This window comes from Anarhichas minor, unplaced genomic scaffold (genome assembly GCF_050575085.1).
Source record: "Anarhichas minor isolate MPS153535 unplaced genomic scaffold, ASM5057508v1 ptg000025l, whole genome shotgun sequence".
NCBI lineage: Eukaryota > Metazoa > Chordata > Actinopteri > Perciformes > Anarhichadidae > Anarhichas > Anarhichas minor.
The window spans coordinates 9,842,649-9,869,009 of NW_027466471.1; the positions used below are offsets into that span (position 1 = coordinate 9,842,649).

At 40.8% G+C, this 26,361-nt stretch overlaps 1 protein-coding gene across 1 annotated transcript; it reads left to right on the top strand.

The window, feature by feature from the left end:
- Positions 1-1,431: 1,431 nt before the first annotated feature.
- On the top strand, positions 1,432-22,415 carry egflam (EGF-like, fibronectin type III and laminin G domains). The gene is made up of 25 exons (XM_076099390.1): positions 1,432-1,537; positions 6,165-6,274; positions 7,777-7,863; positions 8,892-8,918; positions 9,178-9,295; positions 9,406-9,541; positions 11,243-11,409; positions 14,241-14,353; positions 14,439-14,686; positions 15,201-15,388; positions 15,666-15,766; positions 15,850-15,950; positions 16,165-16,309; positions 16,645-16,834; positions 17,163-17,288; positions 17,738-17,981; positions 18,085-18,196; positions 19,146-19,262; positions 19,536-19,716; positions 20,409-20,432; positions 20,553-20,631; positions 20,772-20,915; positions 21,334-21,417; positions 22,048-22,151; positions 22,264-22,415. The coding sequence occupies exons 1-25, from the start codon at positions 1,432-1,434 to the stop codon at positions 22,413-22,415; spliced, it is 3,204 nt and encodes a 1,067-aa protein (XP_075955505.1).
- Positions 22,416-26,361: the final 3,946 nt, after the last annotated feature.

Below are 26,361 nucleotides of genomic sequence, written 5' to 3' on the forward strand. Positions count from 1 at the left end.
ACCATCACCATTCCACCTCCAACACACAATGGCAGAGGGGTTTTGATGAGCGAGTGGTATGATCTGTGCTACTGTACCAATCAGGTCATTATTAAAACATGAGTATAACGAACATGTAAAACTACACGAGGACTGTGTGAGCCGGGGTAAAAATGTTGGATCAGAATTAGATAAAAGGATTTTAAAATGATTCTGTGCAAATTGATGGCCTGAGTAATTACTGGATTTTACATTATTGTTTTGTATGAAAGTAGATATGCCTGACTCAGAAAATGAAGTCTAAGTAGATAAGTATGGCAAATGGCTGCACAAATCAGCCTGTTACCTGGCTGCTGGTCGGATTTTTATCCCACGGCGTCTCATATAATATAATATAATATAATATAAATATATCCAGAGGAAAAGTTTGAGGCAATTTACTGTCTTAAGCATTGTTTGAATTTGATTTGTGGCGGACATGTAATGGATAAAAGTGCAAATCCCTTATAAACTTTGACAAAATTAACTCGATCAGTGTTGAAAGTGCCTGGCGCCCGGTTGTCCATTGTTAAGTCCTCTCTTTCTTTGGCCCTCCTTGACAAGAATGCATCTGATGATTTGACTGAGCTCTCCTGCAAACACTGCTCTCTCTGTACACACACACGTGCACATTGTGACGTGCATGTTGTGAGTTGACACACGCTCACAGACCTCCTTCAACCGTCGCTTCATTGTGTCATGTTGAGACAGCAGAGCACTTAATCAGCCGGGCAGTTGAAGTCACATATTAATGACCACAGCAACTGCTTTGGGAGACATTAATTAATGTATTATTTTGTCTCCTGGTTATTGTTGTACACACACACACACACACGCGCGCGCGCGCTCACTCGCACGCACACAGTAGTGTCTGTTGGCTGAGCAGCTCCCCTGCTTCCTCGTCAAGACGCGTGCTCTCCATCTGTGTCCAGTGTGCGGATTAGAGGCTCGTTATCCTCTTAGCTCTAAATGGCCCCACGTTCCTGCACTTCGCTGTCGAGCTCATCCGCCGTCTAAGACGCGGACCGGGGCGTGACACGAAAGCGAGATTCATGCGTAAAAATGATCGTGCCCACCATTCAGTTGTTTTAGTCGTTGCGCATTACGCGCGAATCCCCCTCCATCGTCTGTCAGCGCGCCTGTTGGGACGCAGTGGCTCTCTGACCGTCCGTTCATGTGTCTATGTGTCCAACCCACTGATCTTTTGCAGACTGTAATCTTATCAGTGTCAAACCGTAGCTGCCCTCTTCTCTCGGGCAGTTCCTGCCTGTCTTCGGATGCCATTTGGAATATTTTTTATCAGAGAAAACTTTTTATCACCAAAGGGGTTAGCTACATTTACAATCACTGGCGCGTTTGAATGTGTGATAAAATGATCATTTGACTGTTTTAAACTTTGGACCAGAAGAAGACATGGAATCTACATGTAAAGAAAGGAGTCTTTTATACTTACTTCTCTTTGCAATATGCACAGCCAGCGTTTGCTTTTGTGCAAGAAGATCAAATGCTCGGAGATCTGGTGAGTTTACAAACACTGACCTTTTTTTTTTACTAGATTGTAAAAGGTGGAATAACAGCAACAATGGTTATACTTTATATTGAATCGTTGTGAGTGGGGGCAGCATTAGCATGTGCTCATATTTCTATTTGTATGATTACACCAGTATCATAAAGCCAGCTTTTAAACTTTGTCACGTCACATTTGAATCATCAAATGACACATATAATATTTTATCATGTATTCACAACAATCCAAGTAACTTTAAAAGTCCTTTACCTTCCAGTTTATGGCGATAAATGCCGGGAAATATGAACTTTGGTTATTGGAAAACACTCCATCATCATCATGTAATCTCCATATCCTTTTTATATAGAAGTGATTATTCTACAACAAAAGCCATAGAGCAGCATGTTACTATTTATAAACGGTCCCCACCAGGAGCTTTTTAGTCACTGATCAGCAGCACAGTACTGCACATTAACCATAATCGGTGAGCTATAAATTGTCCACAGCAACAGGACTTTAATGGCTAAGAGGGAAAGGACACAAACATAACTTGGTGAAAAAAGGTTTGTGTGGATAAAAAAAAACCTGTAAATATTTGTAAAAAAAAATAAATAGAAAGTCAGGAAAGGATGTATACAACTTCAAACCAACAGCACCTTCATCAACAACCTTGTCAATGTGCTCCTTCGGGCAGAAACTCCCTGGATGTTGATTTTGTCATCACCACAGTGTCTCTCCCCTGTCTTTGATATTCTGTCACCCTGAACACTTTTTCCGTCCGAGTTACTTCCTTGTAGCTCCTCTTTCCCCCTTTCCATCACTTCCTTTTTCTCTCGCTGTCAGTCTCTCTGGCCGTCTGTCGAATTTCTTCCAAACTCTTTCGGACCCACAGGCTATAGCAGGCTGACTATTACATATGTCTGTCAGCACAGCAAACTCACCACAGTTGGGACTGTCACACAGAGGACGGCTGCAATTCTGTCTTTATGACTTCCAGGGACATTTGTACTTGTTTTTTTTTTAGTTTTGAGGTCTTTCAGGCTTCATTCAGAGGGAGGGGGAGATGTCAACAGGGCTCGATGTCCAGATGAATCACATCAGCCGTTTACACAACAAAGCATGTTGTACTAGGGAGGAGTTAAGTTTGAATGACGTCTCTCCCCAAGGTGGTCTTATTTTTTTTAGGATTTTGACAGCTTTCTCCCCGGTTAGAATAAGCTGTTGAATTATTTATAGAATCATTCAGTAGCTCAACACCTACTGTAATGTAGATCTAGACGTATTAACTTGTCATAAAAATCATGCCTTTTAAATTAAACCTTTTCTGTCACGTCACTCAGTGCAAACAATAGTGTTTGGTGAAAGTCAAGGAAAACGTAACCAATATGAGAAACAGTTTTTATCTTTTTCAGGAGATGACATTTCACAGTGTATCCCTTCAGATTCAGTGTTTATTTATCAAGCCCTAAGCCATGCCGAAGAGCAGCACAACAGCATGTGTCTTAGTGGTCAGTCACTTTTGGATGACTCAGACCTGGAAAGAGCAGCGCTTCTACATGACTGGCTCTGAAAGTGGAAACATAGAATCAGAGCAATAGAGCAGGTGTGTGTGTGTCTGAAAGAAGTTCTCAATTGTTGATCAAGTGCGAGCAAGGTTTATGAGAGCATCCTTTGATTTTTGGCCAGAGTGGTATACAAGTGTCCAGAGTCTTTAGATCCCAACAAAAAATGAAAAGCTGCCTGAAACCGCTTGAAAGCTCTTGTTAACACCCCGTGACAGTTGAAACAAGGCCCTATGCTTGCATGTTGTAAACCGACATATTGAATCGTATCGGTGCCGTGTGGGACAGTTTGAACTAAAACTAGACCGATATTAGCTTCTTGCAGATACATTGGTATCAGTTTATATGTCAGCCAATAAGTAATCAGAAATTGCTGCAGAGAAATGGCAAAATAAAACATGTTTGAGGAATTGTAGAAGGAGAGTCTCCTTCAGAGAGAATTGACAAGTTGATTTTGTTTGCAAAATCAGCCAGTATGTCATTATTAGATTTTTTAAATTTAATTTCAATATTTCTAATTTTTGGTATTAGCCTCAAAGGTCCAGTGTTAGTCAAGCTTCTATTTGGATTCAAACTTAGATTCTATCCCTTTGGTTTGTGTGCTGTTTTATTTTAATAGTCATCTTGTTTTACTTCCTGCCTTCGTTTATTTCCCAGCCAGTGTTGATTGTCTGCCCTGCCCTGATTGGTCCCTCGTTAGCCCCGCACTCACCAGGCCTCCTGCTCACCTGTTCCCACTTCCACATGAGTCAGTCACTATTTATAGCAGCCCAGCTCCTAGTCAGTTTGTCTTTGTTGCGTCATTGCTGTTTGGATTTCTTTTACTTTCTAGATTTTTACCTTATTTCGTGCTCACTGCCTGTAAGCCGCATTTCCTAATAAATCATAAAAACTGCACCGGTCTGCTTGTCCTCATGTGTTGAGGTCCTTCCCATGCTGCCTGCCTGCCATCCTAACTGTGACAGATTTAGAGAGTAATGAGTCGTTTCAAAGGAAATCGTCACAGAACTGTGGAAGTGGGTGATCATGGCAGTTTGCTAATCTGGCGTACTCGTGCTTGGTGGTTTTGGAAAATTCCTATAAGTGCTCTTTACCTTCTGTGTGAGCTGCTGCAGGTGTAGCTTTTGTTCTCTATCATGATGGCATGGAAGTGCATGGTTTCCTGACACTGGGGCCTCTTGTGACCTTTTTCTTTATAGTGGTCTCCACTGCATTACAGAAGTTTGCGCCAGGCCTGACCTGTGAACTCTGGCCTGACCTGTCCCCTCATGCACTGTATTGATTGAGCAGAAGTTCCCTCTCTATCTGCTCTGATTCTGTGGGTTCAGCTCACCCGTACCTTCACCGGCCCGCACCCCTGGGGAGATATGGATGATCGGGGAATTCAGCTGACATATTGAATTACCCGCTTGGATGGAAGAGCAGGGCAGGTAGAAGGGTTTTAAAAAAAAAAAGAAGAAAAGCAGAATAGATGTTGAAAGGATTCAGGAGGTCGGCGTGGGAAGTAGAAGAAGGGAGTCACAAGAGAAAAAGGAAAGCTGAAAAGGGCAGCATTGTAGTTACATGAGATTTCAATTTGCAGAGGTCTGCCTTGCTATATTAACCTTTTCTTTAATGGCCATGTCGGTGTATACCAGAAAAATCTGTCCTTTGTCACCTAGGACAGATCAGGACATATAAGAATCTACTCCTAAATCTACTCACATGTAAAGTCATTAACAATATGAATTATACATAATCTATATCTACAGTATTTTGTTATGCAGCAATTTTTAAGGAGCTTCTTTATGGTCTTGTTGTGACAATCCTCTACTTTGTGTAAATGTTATGACGTAAGATGCACGCCTATTACTCTATAAGGGTCCTTGTCTGCTCATTTTGCTTCATTAAAGCCAAGTAACGACTTTACAGCAGGCCGTGTTGATGAGCTCCACCTCCAGAGCTCTTTCTGTTTCGTCTATAGAGGCTTTTCGGGCTACAGTTGAACACTGGAGTTGCAATCACAATTTCTTGAAGTGTCACAGAAGCCCCCAGGATTTTAGAGTGAAAATAATGAGATTTGAAGTCAGAGTCAGTTGATATTAGAGGCCAGCAGGTTATACGATTTCAAATGGTCCCCATGTCACTCTTCAAATAGACTATAAGGTGAAATACAGAGTAGGTTATGTGTTCACGTTATCATTGGATATTTGGGATATTTGTTGAAACCTCATGGAGCTATTGACAAAGTTTTTACATATAATAGGCAGGCAATTTTCTTCCTTACGTATTCTGAACAACTATAATTGGTTTTCAATTTATATACTTTATCTGAAAATAGTCTTCACAAGGATCAGGTTGTAAAGTGTTCAAAAAGTATTCCGTCTTCATTAAACCTCCATTGACACATTTTAGCCACTTGTGAGGACGAGGAACAAGCTGTGGACAAGACGTTGATGTCTGCATTGATGAACGTATGCCGAGTAACATCGGCATTCGTTTAGAGTTTAGGACCTGGTGAATCTAACATTTGTCTAGTTCACTCTCAGTTTTGCAACCCACCAACACTTAAGGGGAAATATCTGGCTTCACTGTGCTCACCAGCTCGTCTTTTGTTTGGTGGTGTTAGTGGGTTTTTCAGAGTCCCCTTCTGCTGCTAAGAAACTATGCGGATGAGAGAGAACCAAATCTATGGGCAAGAAAACCAAAACAGAGCTAAAAGATGCTAAAATACTGTAGAGCTGGGTGCTAATTCTCTGTGGGTTCACGATCATCACAAGCCAAACCTTTACATTTGAGCCACGTAACTTAAACATCTTAGTTAGAACAGGTTTAAGTTTTATCCAGTTGAATTAGTCTTAAATTGTATGCTGATCTAAATGTAAAATGCTGATATGCTAAAGAATCGTATGATATTGTCAATATTGGTCCTAAGCTGCCATGTCAATTCAACATTAGTCGTCTCTGGTTCTGTAATTCATCACCGCTAAGAATTCAAATAAAGAGTTTATGTCTGCCTCTAGTCACAGTGACACATTTCCCCTGTCTATCTTCTGTTGCCCTCACTGATCATATCTGTGTGTGTTTGTACAAACCAGATCGTCTGAGTCCTCCGCTAGACATCCAGCTGGAGACAGTCAACTGCACCGCCTTTAGTGTACGATGGAAGATGCCCCGGCGACATGTTAGCACCATCACTGGATACAAGGTATAGCCACAGACTGGGACTTTTACTTGATATGATGACGACACAGAAGTAGCAATAAGTATTATTTTCATTTCTATGTGACTGCTCAATTGGCGATGAGAAAACATTTGTGATAAAAAGCTGTTAGCTGTTACCGTTCACTAACATGATCTTTCAGTGACACATGTGATGGGTTACTTAAAGCGCATATATTTCCCATTTCCTCCATTATTTAGCATCTTGTTCATGATAGTCTTAAGGTGAGATGCTCCATACAGTTTGCATCAAGGTTTGCTAGCAGCCGTTTCTGTGTGACGGCTTTCTTGGTTGGTACCGCCCGTACATTTACAGAAAGTCTGAGGCAGCACCGGCCGTGTGGACACAGAAAAAAAACAGGTTCAAATAAAAAGCAAAGGAGAACATTCAATTCTAAAAACAGCGGGTTTAAAATAAATAACACAGCTCTTTTTCAGAATGGATAGAAAGCTTTTCAACCTGGTAAACATGAAAAAAACTAATCTCAGGTATGTGCTAAATCATATTTATTCTCACTTTGTGTGAACGGATGCCCTCTGCAAGCTGCTGGCGTGGTTGGGTCCCCACAGTCTCCCCCTGCATTTAAAGTGCCCGTCAAATCCACTGTCCAGCAAGATGGCCTTGAGGGCAAGATTGACACGACTAAATTTCTGGTGTTTCGAGAGAAAAGCTTTCGCGGCCAAATGTATGCCTTTTAAGGGGCAATATATTTCTGAAGGTCACACATCTTTATTTTAGTGTCTTGAGTATTATGTTTTCCTCCACCCTGTGCTTTGGGTACTAAAGTGGGATTTGCTAATCTTGATTGAAACATAATATATGTACATTTATTGATATGCGAAAGCAGATTTGTACTCTAGATATTGTGTATTGTTGCAGCTTGAAGTGAAGTGAACACTGAATTCAAAAAGGAGTCTTACTTACTTTATATAAATCATACTGTTTAAGTGCCCATGCTTTTTGTTTGTCGTCTTGTATGTTTATTTATTGATTAAATATGCTTGGAATGAGATATGAAGCCTTACCAGAACCCAGTTTCCTCCTTTACTTTCTTCCTTCCCTCCTTCCTTCCTTCCTTCCTTCCTTCCTTCCTTCCCTCCTTCCTTCCTTCCTCTCTTTTGTTTGTTTTGAGTCAAACATTAACAAAGTGTGGATCAGTATGAGTGTACTCTGCTTATGACCATATGTCTGCACTAAGAGGATTAGTCAGCTACCTAGCCTCCCTGCGACTTGTTGATAAGCATGTGCGTTCATTTGGCCAATCACTTTAGAAGTTCATAAATAATCCTGTTTCCTCATAGTATTTCCTCATAATTAAGCTGTGTTTACATTGATAATTGACGCTAAACGCTAAAAGGATATATATATATTTTATTGAAACATGAGATTTATGAATGCTTAAATAGGTTTGATTTTTAATGAATGAATCTGAGACTTTTTTCATTCAGATATGTTTCTGTATGAGTCTTTCTGTGTATGTTTTTTAGGTCTTCTACACAGAGATGAGGAATGGCCGTCCAATGGGTACAGCGTCTTTGATGGAGGTGCCTCTCAGCTTGGACATGCTGACCACTGTGAGTACACTGACTTCATGTTTGAAATCAGTGGTGAACGTCCTTAGACTACTTCCATTATAATCAGCGCCTAAACTTTTTAACCTCCAATTTTGAGAATGAGGGAAATCTGAGCTGTGGCAAAAAAAAGAAGAAAAGAAAACAACAACAAAATATTTAGAAGATGAGGCTGGCAATCTCCACACTTTTTATAGTCAACAAATCCCATGAGATGACAAAAACTAATTGATCCTACTAAATATTGTCTGAGTAGTCAAGGCCTGATACATTTAATTCCTCCATTCCATTGTTTTCCAAAAACTATTAAAATACAGACATTGTTTCATTACGGTGATGCCGGGCATTGTAGTTCATTTAAAGTTGATCCCACGTGCACCGTCCTGCTGCCTTTATACTATAATAGCACCAAATGTCTTTTAATCCGCGGCTGAAAATAGTTCTATATGCAAATGAACAATTTACTTTTGTTCTGGTAATGTAAGTTCAAACTAAAGTGTTATAGGGAATTATTGCTTTTAAAAAATCAAACTATAAACTTGTAGCCTGTTTTTGTTTTTTTAGATCTACTTTTTAAACAAATGGACACGACGGACTGTTGCTTTTATAAGAATATACGGAATACCTAGAACCTTTAATGTTTGGTGACAATGATCAATACATCTATCATCAAATCTTGCAAGATTTAAAAAAAATCCTTTTTTACTTTCTATAAAAATGTAAAACTACGTTACTAGTGCACTACTGTTTAGTTTATTTTTTCCTACTTAGTTAATTTAATACGATTCTATTTAGTGTATATACTGTGCATTTTTATTACTTTATTTTCTTAAATTGAATAGGTCCTGCTCTGTTATTTTATTTTATTGTATTTTATTATATTGTATATATTGTGCATTTTCCATACTTAATATTTTTATTTTATTTTATTGTGTAACCTTGTTTGCTGCTGCCACAGACAAATTTCCCCTTGGGGATGAATAAAGTATATTTCTATTCTACTCCATTCTATTCTTCTACTAACTCAAAAGGGGCAGTTTGATGGACAAGCAAGCTTTGTGAGTATCATTTTGCTTTTCCTTTTACTCAATTAAACCATGTCACCGCTTTCCTATCATGCTTGACATTTATAGCTATTTACTTTCCACTTTAGTCATCCCCCACTCTTCTCCCACCATCTTTCCTTCTTTTCATATTGCCTCTTGTCTTTTTTCTCTCCCTCTAACCATTCTTGCTGATATGCTCTTGCTTATTTTTTCTTTATTTTTTAAAATCTATTTGTATACAGTACCTCTAACCCCATATGCTGTTTTCCAGGATGTTGACATTGGTAACCTCAAAGTGAACTCTAAGTACAGAGTCACCGTTGGAGCGTATGGTTGGGCAGGGGAGGGAAGACCCAGCATGCCCAGAGACATCGGCACTGCCTCACATGGTAAGAATATGTGAGTAGTAGGAATCCATTTTACGGCCGATGCTATTATTTCTAACGCGGTGTTTGTTAATATCTTCAACTGAATTACATCTTTCTCTCTGTGCCGTTAGACACGTGCATGCCTCCATCGCCCCCCACTCAGCCCGTTGTCATGGCTGTGTCTGACACAGAGCTGGCGTTGTCATGGCAGCAAGGAGAGAGCGAGGGAAGTGCACCTGTCCTTCACTTCCTGGTGGCTTACATCAGGTCAGTGAAGTGATCGAGTCCAAGACGGCATTCGATGAAGCTGGAGGTTTATGAAACCGGCCTGTTTGCCCCCCCTCGCCAGCTCAGTGCTGCTGCCAATACTCACACACACTTTTCTTCACATTTGCATTTAATTGCACCAAGGTGACACACATGAACACATACACCATCAACCCAGTCCATATAGACACTTACCAGGTGAAGAGCCGTCTGAAGTGGCCACATCGCAGAGGGAATGAACAGTCGTCTTTCATTACTGGGTGTGAAAAGCGAAAAAAGGCTGACTGTTTTTATCTTCCTGTTCATTCTCCTAATTTACAAGCCGGCTGTCTTTGGACAGAAGTGGAAGAGCTGGACAATTCAGAGAGCTTTTCCCCAGAACACTACTCCCTTATCTTCTATGACCACACAGATTGCTTGATGGTTCAGTGATTAAAAGTGTTTGTTGTGGGGCCAAGCATTGATCAATCCCAGGTTATATATAGTGTAGTGTATAGTGTAGTGCAAATAAAGTGTATTTCCCAACATGTTGAACTAATTCTTTCCATTTGAACATTTCAATTTATAAGCAGAAGCAATAACACACATGATGGCTACAAACATTTATATGTGCATTAATGGATATGTTTAGCTACACATTCAGCCTCCCTGGTCGTGATGTTGTGAGGCCTTTGCTGATCTGCTTAATCTAACCATTTGTGTTTTGACACGAGGATCAGTGGAGACACGAGAAAGAAGGAATTTCATTCTCTGTCTTGTAGTGTCCGGCCTCACACACACACACACACACACACACACACACACACACACACACACACACACACACACAACACACACACCGTATACACACAAAGGACCTCTATTGTCTAGATGAGTCCCTATTACAATGTCAAGAAAGTCTGAACTAATTTGCATCAAGTCCTCTGATTATGTGTCTGACACACATTAAATAAGGCAGATAGAATGTAAAAATGACACCATAAGAATTGTTTTAAAGGAAGTAAGTTGTAGAGATATAAGAGGAAACAAGCTTCGTGGTGCGGAGTTAACATCCTGAGACTGAGCAAAGAGAGAGAGAGAAAGAGACGGAGGCAGAGAAACTGTCACGTACTGTGACAGAGTAGACATGAATCGGAGTCTGTTTTTGCATGGAGGGGCATTTTCAACACAAAAGGGCCATTTCAGAGGCAAATATGTCTCTCCTTACATCAAAAGAGGCCTTGCTGAAGAGAGACATTGATCGGTGGTGAAGATGACTCTATTCAACAGATAGTTGTGGCTCCAGGCGTCCAGAATCAGCCCATAAATATGGCAGCTTGAGATGGAAGCTGAAGATGATAGGCAGAAAAGTTCAGGAGTTCAACACTCTTAAAGCAGAAAATCATTTTTTTCAATGCATAAATGGCCTCAAAAACAGTAACATAGAAACGATGGGAAAAACCTCTCAATCGATTGTTTTGGTTTGTTCGTCAGTTATTCTGCATTTCTGTGACTTTGTATTACGCAGAGCTCTCTAGTAATTGTACTCTATGGTTAGAACTTAAAACACATTCATCGTCCTCAAAACAATAACTTCGAAGATGTGTTGAGAATGATGATCTTTGTAAAAAGAAAAAAAAAAAGAATCCGTTCTGTGTTGTGCAATGTAATATTGAAAAAAGAAAAGTAAATAATATATTTTGTATGTCTTGTTTTTCACAGGCCAGAAATGGACACGGAGTGGACATACATCCGTGAGCCCATTGAGACTAACTCCATGGTTTTGAAGGGGTTATTACCGGAAACAGAGTACCAGTTTATTGTCAGGGCCGCCAACATGCACGGAGTTAGCCCACCCAGCCACATCAACAGCCCCGTGCGCACTCTCGGTGAGGCTGAATGTTGATCTCTGTGCCGACGAGCTGTGATGTGACAGCCAGCTTGTTCTCAGCTCCCTTGTTAGTCTGGTTTCAACCACATTTCAAAACAAAGTCACTTTCAGTTTAGTTTCAACAATACGCCCACACAGAACTAAACAAACTGTGCTTATTTTTTCCACCGCCAAAGTTATCCTCACAATAAAACATTGATCATGTTCAACCGCAATGTTTACATTACATTACTGCGGAAACATTCACATTTTTCTCCCAGCATTGTGAACCAGCGATACTGTATTTTCAAAGTTTCTAAACAATTACAGTAGAGGCATTGTTCAAGGAGAGAACTAATATGTAAAGATGACTATATCAACATGTTTCACTTTCCTCTCCTACCAGATCCTACTCTACCTTTTTAAATGAAAATATCTAGCCGATAATTTAAGCATATTTTTCTTTTTTTTCACCAAATTTCTTAACATTTGGAATATTTCCTGTGTCATCATTATGGAATAAATTCAATTTGTTCCATTTATTTTGACACAGAAGCACAGTTTGACTCTCTGAGCTTGAATGTAGGACAGTGTGTCGGTGGAGCCTTGGATGATGGAGATGTAGAGCAACAGAATTATTTACTTTCATATTTTTTGATGTAGTCGGCTGCTGGGGGAGGGGGATGATCAGGCCTGATTGATATTAAAACACACAAACACACACTATTTCACATAGGTGTGTACTACAGACACTCACACATGCATACATGCAGTAATAGCAATGTCTTAATGGATCGGGCACCATTTCATTTACCTATGGGCATAATGTTGTGCTCGTGTGTGAGTGGATGCTTGTGCATATCAGGCTTAGATATGACTATTAAAATCAAACAGCCATGTAGACGCAATCACATTATCCAGACGTTTTTTATTTCTGTGACCTACAGACGATGACTCTAGAAAGCCATGTGGGCAGGCGGCTTCTGCTTCACACGCCATGGTGGCTGTCAAACTGTTGAAAACTGGTCTGATTGAATTAAGTCCAGTCCTGCTAGACTGCTCGGGGACGGAGCTAGAAAGACAGACAGGAAGAGAGGTAGTGTTCGAAAGACATTGTTACAAAAAATGTCAGTAAAAGTTTCATGAAACACAAATAAATGAGCCAGTTAGAATCACAGGGAGACAGACAGACGGACAGACGGACAGAAACGAAGAGATAGACAAGCGTGGTTTCTTAGCAGGGGATAAAAGCGGGTTACGTCCGAGTCTCATCAGACAGGATTAAGGACGGGATGCCAGACCCCTACTCTGCCCATCCACACCCCTGATGGATGCACACTCACACACACACACACACACACACACGCACGCACGCACGCACACACACACACACACACACACACACACACGCACGCACACAATGCACCACTGCTTGAGTGAACAGCAGGGGTGGCCTTGACTGACTGACATACTTTTCTCGTCATTCTCTCTGTGACTGTTCTGTGTGTGTGTGTGTGTGTGTGTGTGTGTATGTTAGCAGTAGGACACTGGGTGGTATGGAATGAGGGGGATTGTTACACAACAGAAGATTAGTTTGCTGAAGGCCCCCCCCCCCCGTACACCAGCACTCAGTATTCAGGATTTAATGTTATTAGGCATGTGTTGATTAGCACTTTAAATCTTGGCATCCAGTCAGACTTAATAGTCAGGTTTCTATGAGATCCTTGTTATTGTTTGAAGGGTTTGCTATGTTGTATAAGTAGTCTGGTATCAATCAACAACTTAATACATTTCAATTCCCTCACTTGCCTAAGAGCATGGTAGACATGCAGTATTTGATATTGCAGATGGGGCGGTGGAGGAGCACGGAGACAAGAGGGAGGGGATGTTCTTATGTAAGCTAAGAATAAGCTTTGTGAAGGTTGAGTGGATGGCAAGGAAGGTGTCACACGGAACATGCACGCAATGGTTTTTTCTATCTTTTGAAACTTTATTTTGTAGAAAGGAGTTTTGGAGCATCTTAAGACATTGATTAAGATCTTAAGAAATAATTGTCTGTTTATTCAGAGAAATATTTGTTTTCATTGCTATGCTCACAGTATTCACTGTCTGGCTTTGTGTTTGCACACTATGAGCTGCCGTTGTGTATCGAGGAGACACGTTTCAGTACGTGGTTCAGCAGCCTGGGTACAGGCCAACAGGTAGACCCGCTGGGCCAGAAGCTGTTACTTCTATTGAATGTCTGGCTCCTAGCAGCAGTGAAATGTTGTCTTGTTGTCATAACCACAGAGGACTCAGGCGTCATCCTTCAGTCCATTCATCTGTGCGTCTATTCCTATGAATTGGACGCCCGTTTGTTGTTTGTTGTCGGGGCCATTTTCATTGTCATCGTCATTTTTGCGGTAATTTCATGATGAGAAATATCCCACATGAGGGTGTTGTTCTTCAAGCAGAAACTAGGAACTTCTACATAACAATTTGGCTACTCATCCATTAAAGTTCTGTTACGTTTTATACTTTAGGACCATCTGTGTCAGAGGCTGCTCTCACTCACGATCGTGCAAAATTCATTCAAATTGTAACCAGCGGCATCATATAAATAATTAAAGCAACAATAGCTATTGTTCTCAGAATGATTATTTAGCTGTATAGATCACTCTGCTGTGATGATCTGAATCCCTGATCTGAATTTAACGTTTTTACTAACATGCTGACTTGTTTCATTATTCAACCACCTTTGTTTAACCCTTCAACCACTCCGCTGCAATCATCATGTATCTTATATAACCGCCTTTGAACTTTAAATAACTTGTACTAAACATCAAGTATCTTTATTGACATTCTGAACAGGTGCATCAGACGTTAGCAGTGGTGATTATGGCCGTTACGTCACAGATTCAAGGATCAAAGATGAAGATGGCTTCGACATTGATGACTCTGATTATGATGTCTTTATTGAAGAGGTGGGTTATTACATACCCCAGCAGGACAGGAATACTTCAACATGTTAGGCTTATTTAATCTTGTAAATCATCGTCCTCTTTCTAGTTGAAGCCATTCCCAGCTATCAATCAGGACAACAGGAAGTCCCAGCTCCGTTCACGCCATGATCCGCCATCGGGTCGCAACGTTGTTTACCGCATGAACACCATCGCTCCTCCCAACGTTACTGCCCCTCCAGCTTCCTCCACCACCTCGTCCGTCTTCCCAGATTTCACAGATCTGATTTTCTCAACCAGCTCAAAACCCAGTACCACTATTGATACCACAACTACTGCCCCACTGACCACTACCAGGTAAGATGTACCTCTCACTCTTACCTTGATTTCTGTTTGACATGTCACCACCTCCAGAGTTATGGCCTCTCATTTAGAGTTGAACATTTACAGATGTTACCCTTTGGAGGAGGGAAAAAACAGGGGTATCAAGAAGAAAATCACGATTGTTATTGATTTCTAGATTGCTCTCCCTCCCGGCTTTCTGTTTTCTCCTAAAAGCCACCAACAATTTATTTTTTTCATGCTCTTCCACTTAATTGTATGATTATAGATGGAGACTGTAGCAGCGAAATGTCACATCAATTTAAGCTGTCATTCTGGTTGTGACGTACAGCACATCATTGACTACTGCAAATAGGGTGGCCAAACTACCCCTGCATTTCGCTGAACATTTTGCTTTGTGCCGTTTGATTATTTCCCTCAAACACAGAGGAAAAAACAGGCATTTCAAAGTGGAACATAGTTATCAGGTAAACCACTGACTATGCACTGTCACTAAACTTATCTTTCTAACCCTTCTGATCCACCTTAGCGTCACTTTGCCCACCACCACTACCACGCCAACCATGTCCCCCTGGAAAGGTGAGGTACCTCGTGTGTACGACCTGATCTGCGATGATACTGTGTGCCCCCCCGACAGCTTCTGTCTCAGCGACTTCGACGGTAGAGGCTCACGCTGCCACTGTAACCTCGGACAAAGAGGGGACACTTGCTCTGAGGGTGAGAGAAGTGTAGTTGGGTACAAGCTTTTGTAAAAGTGTGGGCTGCCACGGTAGCTGACCAACTAGAGCGGGTGTCTCACGTACCGAGGCCAGTTCTGACCGTGGCGGTCCAGGTTCAAATCCAATCCACTTTGCATGCTGTCCCCTCTCTCTACCCCTTTCATGACTATCACTATAAAGGCAAAAAGTCCCCCAAAAAATCTTAAATGTTGTAATGCTTCAAACTTTTGTACCTCCCATCTTCAAAATGTATCATGATTTTATCCCTTCTTCAGTGGTATCTGTGAACTTTCCGAGGTTCTTTGGCTACTCTCACATGACCTTTGAACCCTTGAAGAACTCTTTCCAGACCTTTCAGATCTCTTTCGAGTTCAAGGTAAAGCACCTTGTTTTTTCCCCCCCAATGATTTTTGTTATTCAAAAAGGTGAAGAGTTTTAAACAGTTTCTCTGTGGCACAGGCAGACTCTGAGGACGGCTTGTTGCTGTACTGTGGAGAGAATGAACACGGCCGCGGGGACTTTACCTCTTTGGCTCTGGTGCGAGGCAAGCTTCACTACAGGTGAAGAAAACAGGGACTCTCTTATGGGTTTACATACTCAAAGGTTTGGCTGGTAACAAAAGCAGCACACAGACATTTTTGTTGAATATTTCACTCTATGTAAGCACAATATGTCGTCAGTGAGGTGTTAGAACAAGCAGAAAGAGAATAAATATGTTATATTGTCTGGAAAAAAAAATCTTAGTTCCCAATATTTGATCTAATTTCCCCTCAGGTTTAACTGTGGTACAGGAGCAGCCCAGATAGTCAGTGAGAGTCGCGTTGTTATCGGTCAGTGGCACATGGTCACCGTCTTCAGAGACGGCATGAGCGGCTGGCTGCGTATGGACAACGACACCCCCGTATCTGGCCGCTCGCAGGTAACAAAAACACATCAAACTGATAAGATAACGGCTCGTATTTGTACTGTTTTTACACAATGTCACAGTTAGCTTGAGGACATATACTTGAGCGGTTTTGTGCATGAATGTGGCTTGTCAAAGTATAGTATACCTTTTAAAAATTGAAAAACGTTTATTGCCATTTAATTAATTTCAATGTTGTGGCTTCGATGGATTTTGTATGAGGCATTGCTGACATCACTGCCTTTCAGTCAATTCTTTCCATTGGCCTCTGACCATTGGCAGTTGATCAAACTCAAAGTGATTTTGAGTAATAAAGGTTCAAGCACATGTTGTTCTCTTCACTCTTCCAGGGCCAGTACAGTAAGATCACTTTCCGCTCGCCGCTGTATGTGGGTGGATCCCCGAGTGCTTATTGGCTGGTCAGGGCCACAGGGACAAATCGTGGCTTTCTTGGCTGCATTCAGAGTCTGACCATCAACAACAAGGCAACTGACATCAGGCCTTGGCCTCTGGGCAGAGCTCTGAGTGGAGCTGATATAGGTGAGCAAGCATACAGAATATGCTGCCAGCGGTATGTGGTCCTTACCCATGTTACCCATAATGCACCGGTTCTCTCAGATTTTGGTGCTCAGACAAGTAGTTTAGGAGCAGCTAAGCCACTGTAGAAGGCAACTATGAAAATGTACCATATAAAATAGCAAACCTTTTTGGATTTTGTAATGTATACTTTCTATAACGCAGCAGAATGCACATAACCATTTTTTTTTAATGTTATGGAGTAAGAATGTTACTAGAAATAATGAAAGCACTGAAACAGATATATATACGCTGAGTCGGCCTTAATCCCCTCATATCTCCTCGCCACAAGGTGAGTGCAGTGACAGCGCCTGTGACCTGGTCAGCTGCGCCAATGGCGGAGTCTGCTTTGCAAACCGTGCCGATGGCTTCATCTGTCTGTGCCAGCTCGGCTTCAGGGGAGCACTTTGTGAAGGGAGTAAGTCAACTCTACTTCTTTTTGTCTCACGCCTACAAAAATAACTCACTCTTGTCTTTTTTACAGGAGTAAACGTTTCTTACCACCGCGAACGTAGAACGTAAAATCCCTTTTGTGGTTTATTTTTACTTAATGGTCTCAGATTGTCACCCAAACCTTTCAAGGTAATTACTGACCAGTTGAATGCAACACGAAGGGAATGAGGATCATTATGAGGCAGAGGGAGTGATTGCATGTCAGACCAGCTTTCACACAATGTAACCTTTCACTTTCTTTGTCCTCCTCCCATGTCCTTTCTCTTCTCTTCTCATCAACGTCTTCCTCTTCCTCCTCTTCACTCTTAATCATCTTAATGCTCACATCTCCTCTTTCCCGCTTGGCCCAAATCCTTCTTCTGTCATTCATTCCTGCTCTTTTTTCTCTTCATGGCTTCTCTCCCAACTCTTCAGCTTTCTCCCTGTCCTCGCCTCTCTTCAATGAGACCGTGTTATCGTACGCTGTCATCCCTTGGCCTCAGTCCTCTCAGAGCTATCTGTCCTTCATGGAGTTTGAGCTGACGTTTCGGCCGTTGATGCCCGACGGGACGCTGCTGTACAGTGATGACGCAGGCAGCGGAGACTTCCTGGCTATCAACCTCGTGGACGGATACGTAGAGTTCAGATTTGACTGTGGCTCTGGAGGAGCTACAATCAGGTGTTAAATAGATGCACTCTCATGCTATTTTCTGTCTCCTTAACTTTCTCAATTTGTAGTTTAACTAATTGACCTGTAATGTGTGTGATGATCTGTACTCCAGGAGTGATGAGAAGATCAGTCTGGACACATGGCATGAGCTGAGGGTGTCTCGCACAGCAAAGAGTGGAATCCTTCAGGTGGATAGTCAGAGGCCAATGGAAGGAATCGCTGAGGTATTTCGTTTTTCTGTGTTGCATATAGCTGCATTATGTCTCAAGAAACTTGTCACAACAATCTCACTAACGGTGTCTTCGTACACTATTAAGTTCTGCAGGGCTGTGTAATTACAAATTCGGCAGATGCAAAGCAACATAGCTGTCTCATTGGAGACACCTGTTGAATATTAGTTACTCATATTGTCCTCCAACACCTGAACAAAATGTCTGGTTCAACTCATTTTTTACCTCTGATACCTGCTTTAATGTTTTCATCTGTTCATTTGCAAAGATGTCACTTTAAACACATGTTAAACTCTCAGTTTGACATTGTCTTGCTATTATACCATCATGTTACCACATAGAACAAAACAAAATACAGTTTTTACAGGTTATGAAGACAAATCAGGGGAAAACTTTTACTATTCCTTCGTCCACATGAGGGCATGTATGTGATCCAAGAAACTCACAGATAAACGGTCTTCTTATTTTTTTATTTATTGCTGGCAAAATCAAATATGTTTCATCTTAAAGTTATCAGCATAATCCAATAAGCAGAAATGGCAATATAAATACACAGGTGGGGTTCTTCATTTATTAATCTGTATGGTAGCCTTCATCACTGTTTTCATATGTTTCCGGTCTTGGGCAGTCACTTTTATATATTATCTTTCACCTTGAGATAGTCCTTGTTGTTTCTGACTGTTACGCTCATACCTCCTTCATCAGGAGTTGTATTGTCTGGGCGGCGTATTCACAAATGAATCCTATTATCCAATTATGTATTCTATTTCCTGATTGGTGCTTGAATTTCAACGGTGTATATAAATTGCCATTTCTGTTGTATGATTACTCTGATGATGGCCTCTAGCTGAAATACGAAAGACCCACGCTTTGTTTCTTTTGTCCATGCCACTGACATAATTAACTAATAATTAACTCAAATTCTGTTTGATTTACTCTTTAGGGAGCTTTCACTCAGATCAACTGCAGCTCACCTCTTTATATCGGCGGAGTACCAGAATATGATAAAACCAAGAGGACAGCAGGTGTGATAAAGCCCTTCACGGGCATTATTCAGAAGGTATGACCACATCTACAACTGTAACACTTGTACTTAAACTTTCTTTTTTTATTTGGCAATGCAAATAGTTTGTCATTCAAAATCCATCACACTGGTAGTGAGTAAACAATAAAACAATATATATTTAAGTCACAACACTTGGTTCTGTTGCAAAAAACATGATGCATATACCATCTTCAACGAAAAAACAATGTCTGATTTTTTTCTACCTTTTCTTGCCTCCTCGTCCTCCTCTTCGTCTTTGTCGGTTGCTTTTCTTTTTTACATCCACAGCTGATACTCAACGACCGCACCATCCCAATAACAACTGGCTCTGCTGGTGGAGTTAATGTAGCAAATTCAGCTCACCCATGTGTGGAAAGTCCCTGTGCCAACGGAGGGTCCTGCAGGCCAAAGTGGGACAGCTATGAGTGTGACTGCCCTCTAGGGTATGATGGGAGGCACTGCCAGAAAGGTCAGTTGGTCGGCAGTCTGTTTACGGGACTGGCTATTTTCTTTTTCTTTTTTAGCACAGTAACATGTTTGGGGTCTTTTTTATTTACTACACAAACTATACATCCTGTGACTACAGGACAGTTATAAAAGAAGTGCAGTGTTTTGTTGAGGTCAAACAAATGCCAGCACATCCTAAAGGTTGACAGGACACTGCACTGATGATACGTGTACGAACTTCCAATTCACAGTTTGGTGTGTTGTGAGTAGAGAGCGACAGACATAAAAAGGTATCAGATGATACATATAACTGAAATATCAATGTGTGGTTTACACACTGCAAAATATGTGTTTTGAGCTGTTGCAATGTGCTTTTGAGGACTAGGAGTAAATATAAATCTGTTTTGGCATGTCTGTCTGTCTTTAGTGGAATGAAACCCAAAGAACTAGACGTCAAACTCAGTAAGACAAGGAACAGAAATTGCAATTAAACATTGTTTAAAAAAAGAAAATCTACTGTAAATAAATGAATGATGACAATGTTTTTGTTTGTGTGTAATATGTGGCTTTAACCATGTGGCATGATCTTTCCTCTTCTCAGGGATTAAATGTGGTTTCTGTAATCATGTAATTGCATAAAAAATTATATATTGGACAACCTAATCCCTTCAGCTCATCTATACCTTCTCTGTTTTTAATGCTTTCACTGATCAGAGTGTGGGAATTACTGTTTGAACAGTAAGTTTTCATTATTGGAATTCAAAAAGCAGATTTCTAGTTTAGCCGGATTCAGTAGATACATGCAGACGCTGCCACCTTGTGACGCTATGAAGTAAATACAATGCTTTCTCTGCCCAGCTGTGACTGAAGCCATTGAGATCCCGCAGTTCATTGGCCGAAGTTACCTGACATATGACAACAGAGATATCCTGAAAAGGTTGGTCGTGAAATGGGGTTTGTGATATGTTCAGATACAATTTCCCCCCTTAAAGTTTTTATGCTGTTTTAATAATGTTCGTTACTATCATGTCAAAAGTTGTAATCACGCTTGCAAGTAAATTTGTCATTATTTTTTAGGGCTTCTGGGTCGAGGACCAATCTTTTCATGCGTTTTAAGAGCACGGCCAAGGATGGCCTGCTGCTATGGCGAGGAGACAGTCCGATGAGACCCAACAGTGACTTCCTGTCTATGGGGCTTCAGGATGGTGCACTAATCTTCAGGTAAGTGTTTGCATAAAACGGTAGGAAAACTATAAAAACACCTGTGTAAGTGTATCTACTTATTCTCGCTGAAATATATTATTATAGAGAAATATTTTTAGTCGAAGTCCTGCTTACCACATGGTTGCACTTCCCTTTCTTGTTGACAACACGGGCAAGCAGGAAAAGGTCAGATTTTAGCAAGAGAAGAACGTTTAGTGTAAGAAGAGGATGAGGATGATGGGGAGAGACGCTGATCCCACCGAACGGCAGGGAGAGCTAAGCACCCAGTAGAGCTAAAAAAAGACCTGGAGTCTGGGGCAGGACCATGACCTGGAAAAGAACCAGAATGTATCTGGACAGTACCATGCAAATGTGAACCCACTGCACCCTTTTGAAACCAATTAAACTCCTTGCATTTGTTTCCATGTTGTGGTAGTTATAACCTGGGCAGCGGTACGGCTAACATCGCTGTCAACGGGACCTTCACCGATGGAAAGTGGCACAGAGTCAAAGCTGTAAGGTAAGCTCTATAAAAAAAAACCCTATCAAATAGACACTGCGGTAATCACAACATCTGTGTCACTTGGCAACTCAGACAGTAAAGCTGCACCAATTGCTTTATTTGTCCACTTGGGGGCAGCAGAACAAGCTGACATATTATCTCCTTGTCGATTTGATGTATGTATATGCAAAGAAGTTAGCAAACAGTTACTTTTTTACACATCCAGCAGACACGGGCAGCATTAGTGTTTATGTAGAGTCTTGAATCAATACAGTAAACAATGAGCTGAAATATACTAAAATGCTCCCTGCGGAAAACTGCAGAGTTGCGGGATTACTGATTGTTTTCCTCCCGATGATCAACCCCTTACACATATCACAAATACTGTATGTCATTTGATCCTCCGTTGATGTACAAGTATGGATAATTGCACTTTTTTGTAGAAGTAATGTGGTAACCTGCTGTCCTGTCCAGCACATTCAGAGACAAGTTAACTTTCAATCCATGTGGAAAATGGCAAACCCAAGGACGTCCTTTTAAGGATTTCAGATTTAGTTCCTTTTATTACATACTTAGGGGATGCAAAAAAGCAAAGGTGAAAGTGCCACCCCATTTGTCTACTGATAAGTTTTCTCATTATCTGTTCAGGGATGGACAGTCAGGGAAGCTGACAGTGGATGACTATGGAGCAAAAACAGGCAGGTCACCTGGAAAGATGAGACAACTCAATATCAACGGACCCTTATATGTTGGTATGTGGTGCTTACCACTCACAATCCCATAAAGTGCTGTATATGTAGGCTACTGTATATTAATTAATCAGTGATTTTTACATCTGCATTTGTATGTTCTCTCTCCCTGAAGGTGGCATGAAAGAGATAGCTCTTCACACAAACAGACAGTACATGGGAGGCTTGGTGGGCTGCGTGTCCCACTTCACACTCTCCACCGATTATCACTTAGCACTGGTGGAGGACGCTGCTGACGGCAAGAACATCAACACCTGCTCCAACTAACACATGGCGTAAACGCGTAAAAGTGCGCTTTCAGCAACATTTTCAGCTGGAGCGAACACCTCGACCGGCTGATTTGTCATCTTGAAACTGACTAAAACAACAACATATTAGCCTTCCTATTCAGGGCTGACGTGGTACAAAGTCAAAGTGCGAAAAGACTAACAACAAGGTTACTTTGACTCATAAGAAGATTAAAGAGGCTCCTGTGTGCAAAGTTTTCAAACCAACTTAAAGCTGCCATGTTGTACGTTTTTATTGATGAATAGCTCTTTTGAAACATGGCAACCGCAAAATAAAAATAAATAACACCAGAGGCAAAGCACAAGTACTCTGTGAGCTTTAGCATAATTGGTAATGAAGGTCTTTGAAGGACAATTTTTTTTTGTTTTCATGGGATGATTCTAATCGTATGTTTATTTTTTTTCTACTGTAAATCCTTATTTGATTGCTGGAAGAACCAAGTGATCCGAGGGATCAGGAGTCACCACAAGTTTTTCATGAACCTGACCTAGAGCAGCTAGCAGAGATAAACTTCTTTGTAGAGGATTTAGTTTTTAGGCCCTAGAGGATTTGAGGATCTGTTGTTTTTGTTGCACTCGTATTATTGTTCGTGATGTTTTATCAGTCTGTAGACTACATTTTTTTTCTGTAAAGTCTAGTTTTGAAGGGTGAAGAGATGTGAGCTGCACACAACATTTGTTTCTGTATACACTCTCTTTTTAGTTTACATGCTCCTTTGCTAGGAACTCTCAGATACTAGTCACATGAAAGCCTGATGTTGACGTGGGGAGGCAGCCGAAATCCTGGAGAAATTGTGCATGACTGTTAAATCATCTGACACAAACCACCGCCCTGTGAACGTCAGTCTTCAAGTTGAGCTTTTGTTGTCACACCAGAGGAAATAGATAATCTCTTATTCCAGCATTTGCGGTGCAAGATTGTCTAATTAGTTTCAATGCCTAAGCTGTACTACTTTAAATGAACACTCTGCAAATGTTCCAGCTATTGTGCATTTCTTCTAATTCATCTTGCTCAATTTAATTGTTGTTCCCCCCCCCCCAAAAAAAAGTGACGACAATGTCAAAATAAGATGAGGCACATACACCTTGGTTGTAAGTTTTAGCTCAGAACAAGTCCCGTAATAAATTGTCAGTTATTACACAAATTTTACTTCTTGAATTTATTTTGAGGAGAATGAAAGAAAGTCAGTGGTCGTGGCATTTCAACAAGTTTATCAAGTCTGAAAGGCATGTCAGATGAAAACCACCGTGTGGATGTGTAACGTGAATGAGCATGAGTGACATGGGTTTGAGCATCCACTGTACAAAATGTAGCACGTGTGTTGAAACTTGTTTGTCAAACAGCTGTTGACTGCAGGAAGATGTTGGTGCAGCGTCTGTGGTGTCGCCATATGTGTCTGAAGATCCATTTATGCTCGCTGACAACTATGTTAGTTACTGATGCCAGATAATCCAGATTTCTGCAAAGGAACTGACCTGGGTAGAGCTGAAGCTGGACAAGCAGGAACCACCACGGCTGAGTGTGCTCATCCCAAAACGTACTACTACTCAAGCCTCAACATGCCCCATAATAATCCCTCTAACATGAAAAGGAATCATTTACAGGTGCGAGGAACTAGTGTCACCATTTGTTATATGATGAAAAGATGATTATAGGAGAGTTTGAAAGTATACATTTACATTCCACGGTGAAACAAATTCATTAAGTGAGTTAACATTAGATTTGATTTGCGATCACACACATTTCAAACGGTATCAGCCATGGACTTGACAAAACAGTTATAGAACTTTTTGCTTTCCCTAACCTTATTCAAATACTGTTGGTTGCTACACTTGCACTTCTTGTTGGTATGGAGACTTGTGGGACATGTTGGGAACAACAACCTGTGAAAAACACACACACACAGCAGTTCTGGATCTAAGAAAATGTTTTCTTTCGCACCATTTTGTACAGAACATTTTTAAACGACGGTCCACAAACAAACACACAGCAACACAATGTTCAGGAAAGGAATGGTCTGCCCATCAAAAAGACACATTGAATTCCTGTATGAAAAAAAATGTCGTTATTGCCCTTTGTCGAAGTCCTTTCAATCCCAAGCAATGTTGCAAGATTGACATTACATTTCAGAACATTCTGGTTGTTTTGTGGCATCCAGGTAGCTCCAACAATTTTCCATTGTGCTTCGAATATAGGGCGGTTTGACACACTTTTATCAGCTGCAACACAAACCAGCTCAAAAGTATTCGGTCGAGTCTGTAACGTCTTACTGATCACTGTACAGTTATGGGTTTGACATAAAGAAGGACATTGTCTTGCTTAGATTCAGCACACACCTCCATCATGTTAATGTAACCATGCCACGGATTAAGATTATCCTTGTGATGTCAGCTGCTGACAGATAACCTACGTCGTCTTGGTACCTCTTACCACCTCATTTGCACATTGCTGGAGAACAGATGGCACATTTAAATGAGAACCGAGTGTCGCTCAGTGGAATTTTATTTAGAATTTAATTTGTTTGTTCTTGTCCTGTCTTCTAAACACACGCAGGAACTCGTGTACACATACACACAAACACAGGGCACTCCAGGACATAAACTAGAGTTACATCAAACTCCACAGCGTTCACACTCAAATTAACTAATGAATCCAGCTGTTTCATATTGATGAAACCATTTAGTTATATTGAGGTCACCCACGTCTGATCACAGTCTAAGGTTATAGGTAATGTCTGAAAGCTTTAAACATGCCACATTTAATTCACTTGTTGTAATTTGGTTTTATCTAATCGTTCTGTACGTTCCCTGTGTCTTAATGCTTTCAGAACAGTTACCTAACCTGCATCCCAACCCCAATCCATTTTCTCACTCAGAACGTTAATGTCGACTTGAATAACATAACAAGTCATGTTACATACGCCAGGAACACCATAACCTCATCCTGCTCTACTTACAGATAATGCCGCATTTAAAGGGTTGACCCACCCAAATGGCAGAAAAACATATTTAACATATTTATGTTCAGGTTATGTCTAGTTTATGCTTTATGTCCCGGTTTTCAGCAATCAACGGTAAGCCTTTAAATGAACACACTGACTCTTGTAAAAGCAAGAGCTTTCGGAACACACTTACATTAATTACAAAAGCGGTTGAAATGAGCATCGTCATTGCAACAGCCTGATTAAAAACAAAAGTTCTCTGCGAGATAAATTAATACACTGGTCATGTGTGCAATGCAAGTGTTAACATTTAACATTAAGGTTGGTTAGGATTTGAAAGCAGGCAACAAGTGACAAGAATTGGGCTGAAACAAAATAATTGGAAACATATTTTGAATTCATAAGGCACATGAAATTAATACGAAAAAAAGCAAACTTGCATCTTCTATTGGCTCTTGTTTCTCTGAGTTATTCAGAGTAATTCGGCTGACTCGGGAGAGCCTCCAGGAGATGAATGGAAATAACAGTAGAAGTCATTTGACCTTTGTCTTTGTGCACACATTTGTCTTTGCTCACATAAGGAACATAAGGAACTGTGTTACCAAACAAGGTGATGTTCTGTTGGATCTCTATTCCCCGTGTTCGCTACACAGAATACACTGTTTTGTTTTGCCAAATTCTGTTCTTTTTTTACTTCTTTATTCTGGTTTTGTTATTAAAAACCGGAAAAAAACAAAAGATTAGAAAGTTTTGAGGACACTCTGAAATACAAATGAGAGACTAATCCTTTAAGCCCAAAGATTACACATGTGCATGAATTTAGGAAAATTCTCTGTCTCTGATTCAGACTGAATCAGAGACTTGGGAGATATTTTATGACAAAAGAAAATAAAGAATAAATATACAATGGGTAAACATTCAAAAGACAATTTTTACTGTGAGAGAAGCAAGTCTGTCTCACTATCATATGATACTAACTGCTCT

What these genes read in the sequence shown, in the direction of transcription:
- egflam (XM_076099390.1), top strand. Translation starts at nt 1,432, where the DNA reads ATGGAATCTACATGTAAAGAAAGGAGTCTTTTATACTTACTTCTCTTT. An exon ending in TGGGAGGCACTGCCAGAAAG is followed by an intron (nt 19,717 to 20,408) that starts GTCAGTTGGTCG and finishes TTCACTGATCAG; the next exon opens with AGTGTGGGAATTACTGTTTG. An exon ending in CAACGGACCCTTATATGTTG is followed by an intron (nt 22,152 to 22,263) that starts GTATGTGGTGCT and finishes CTCTCCCTGAAG; the next exon opens with GTGGCATGAAAGAGATAGCT.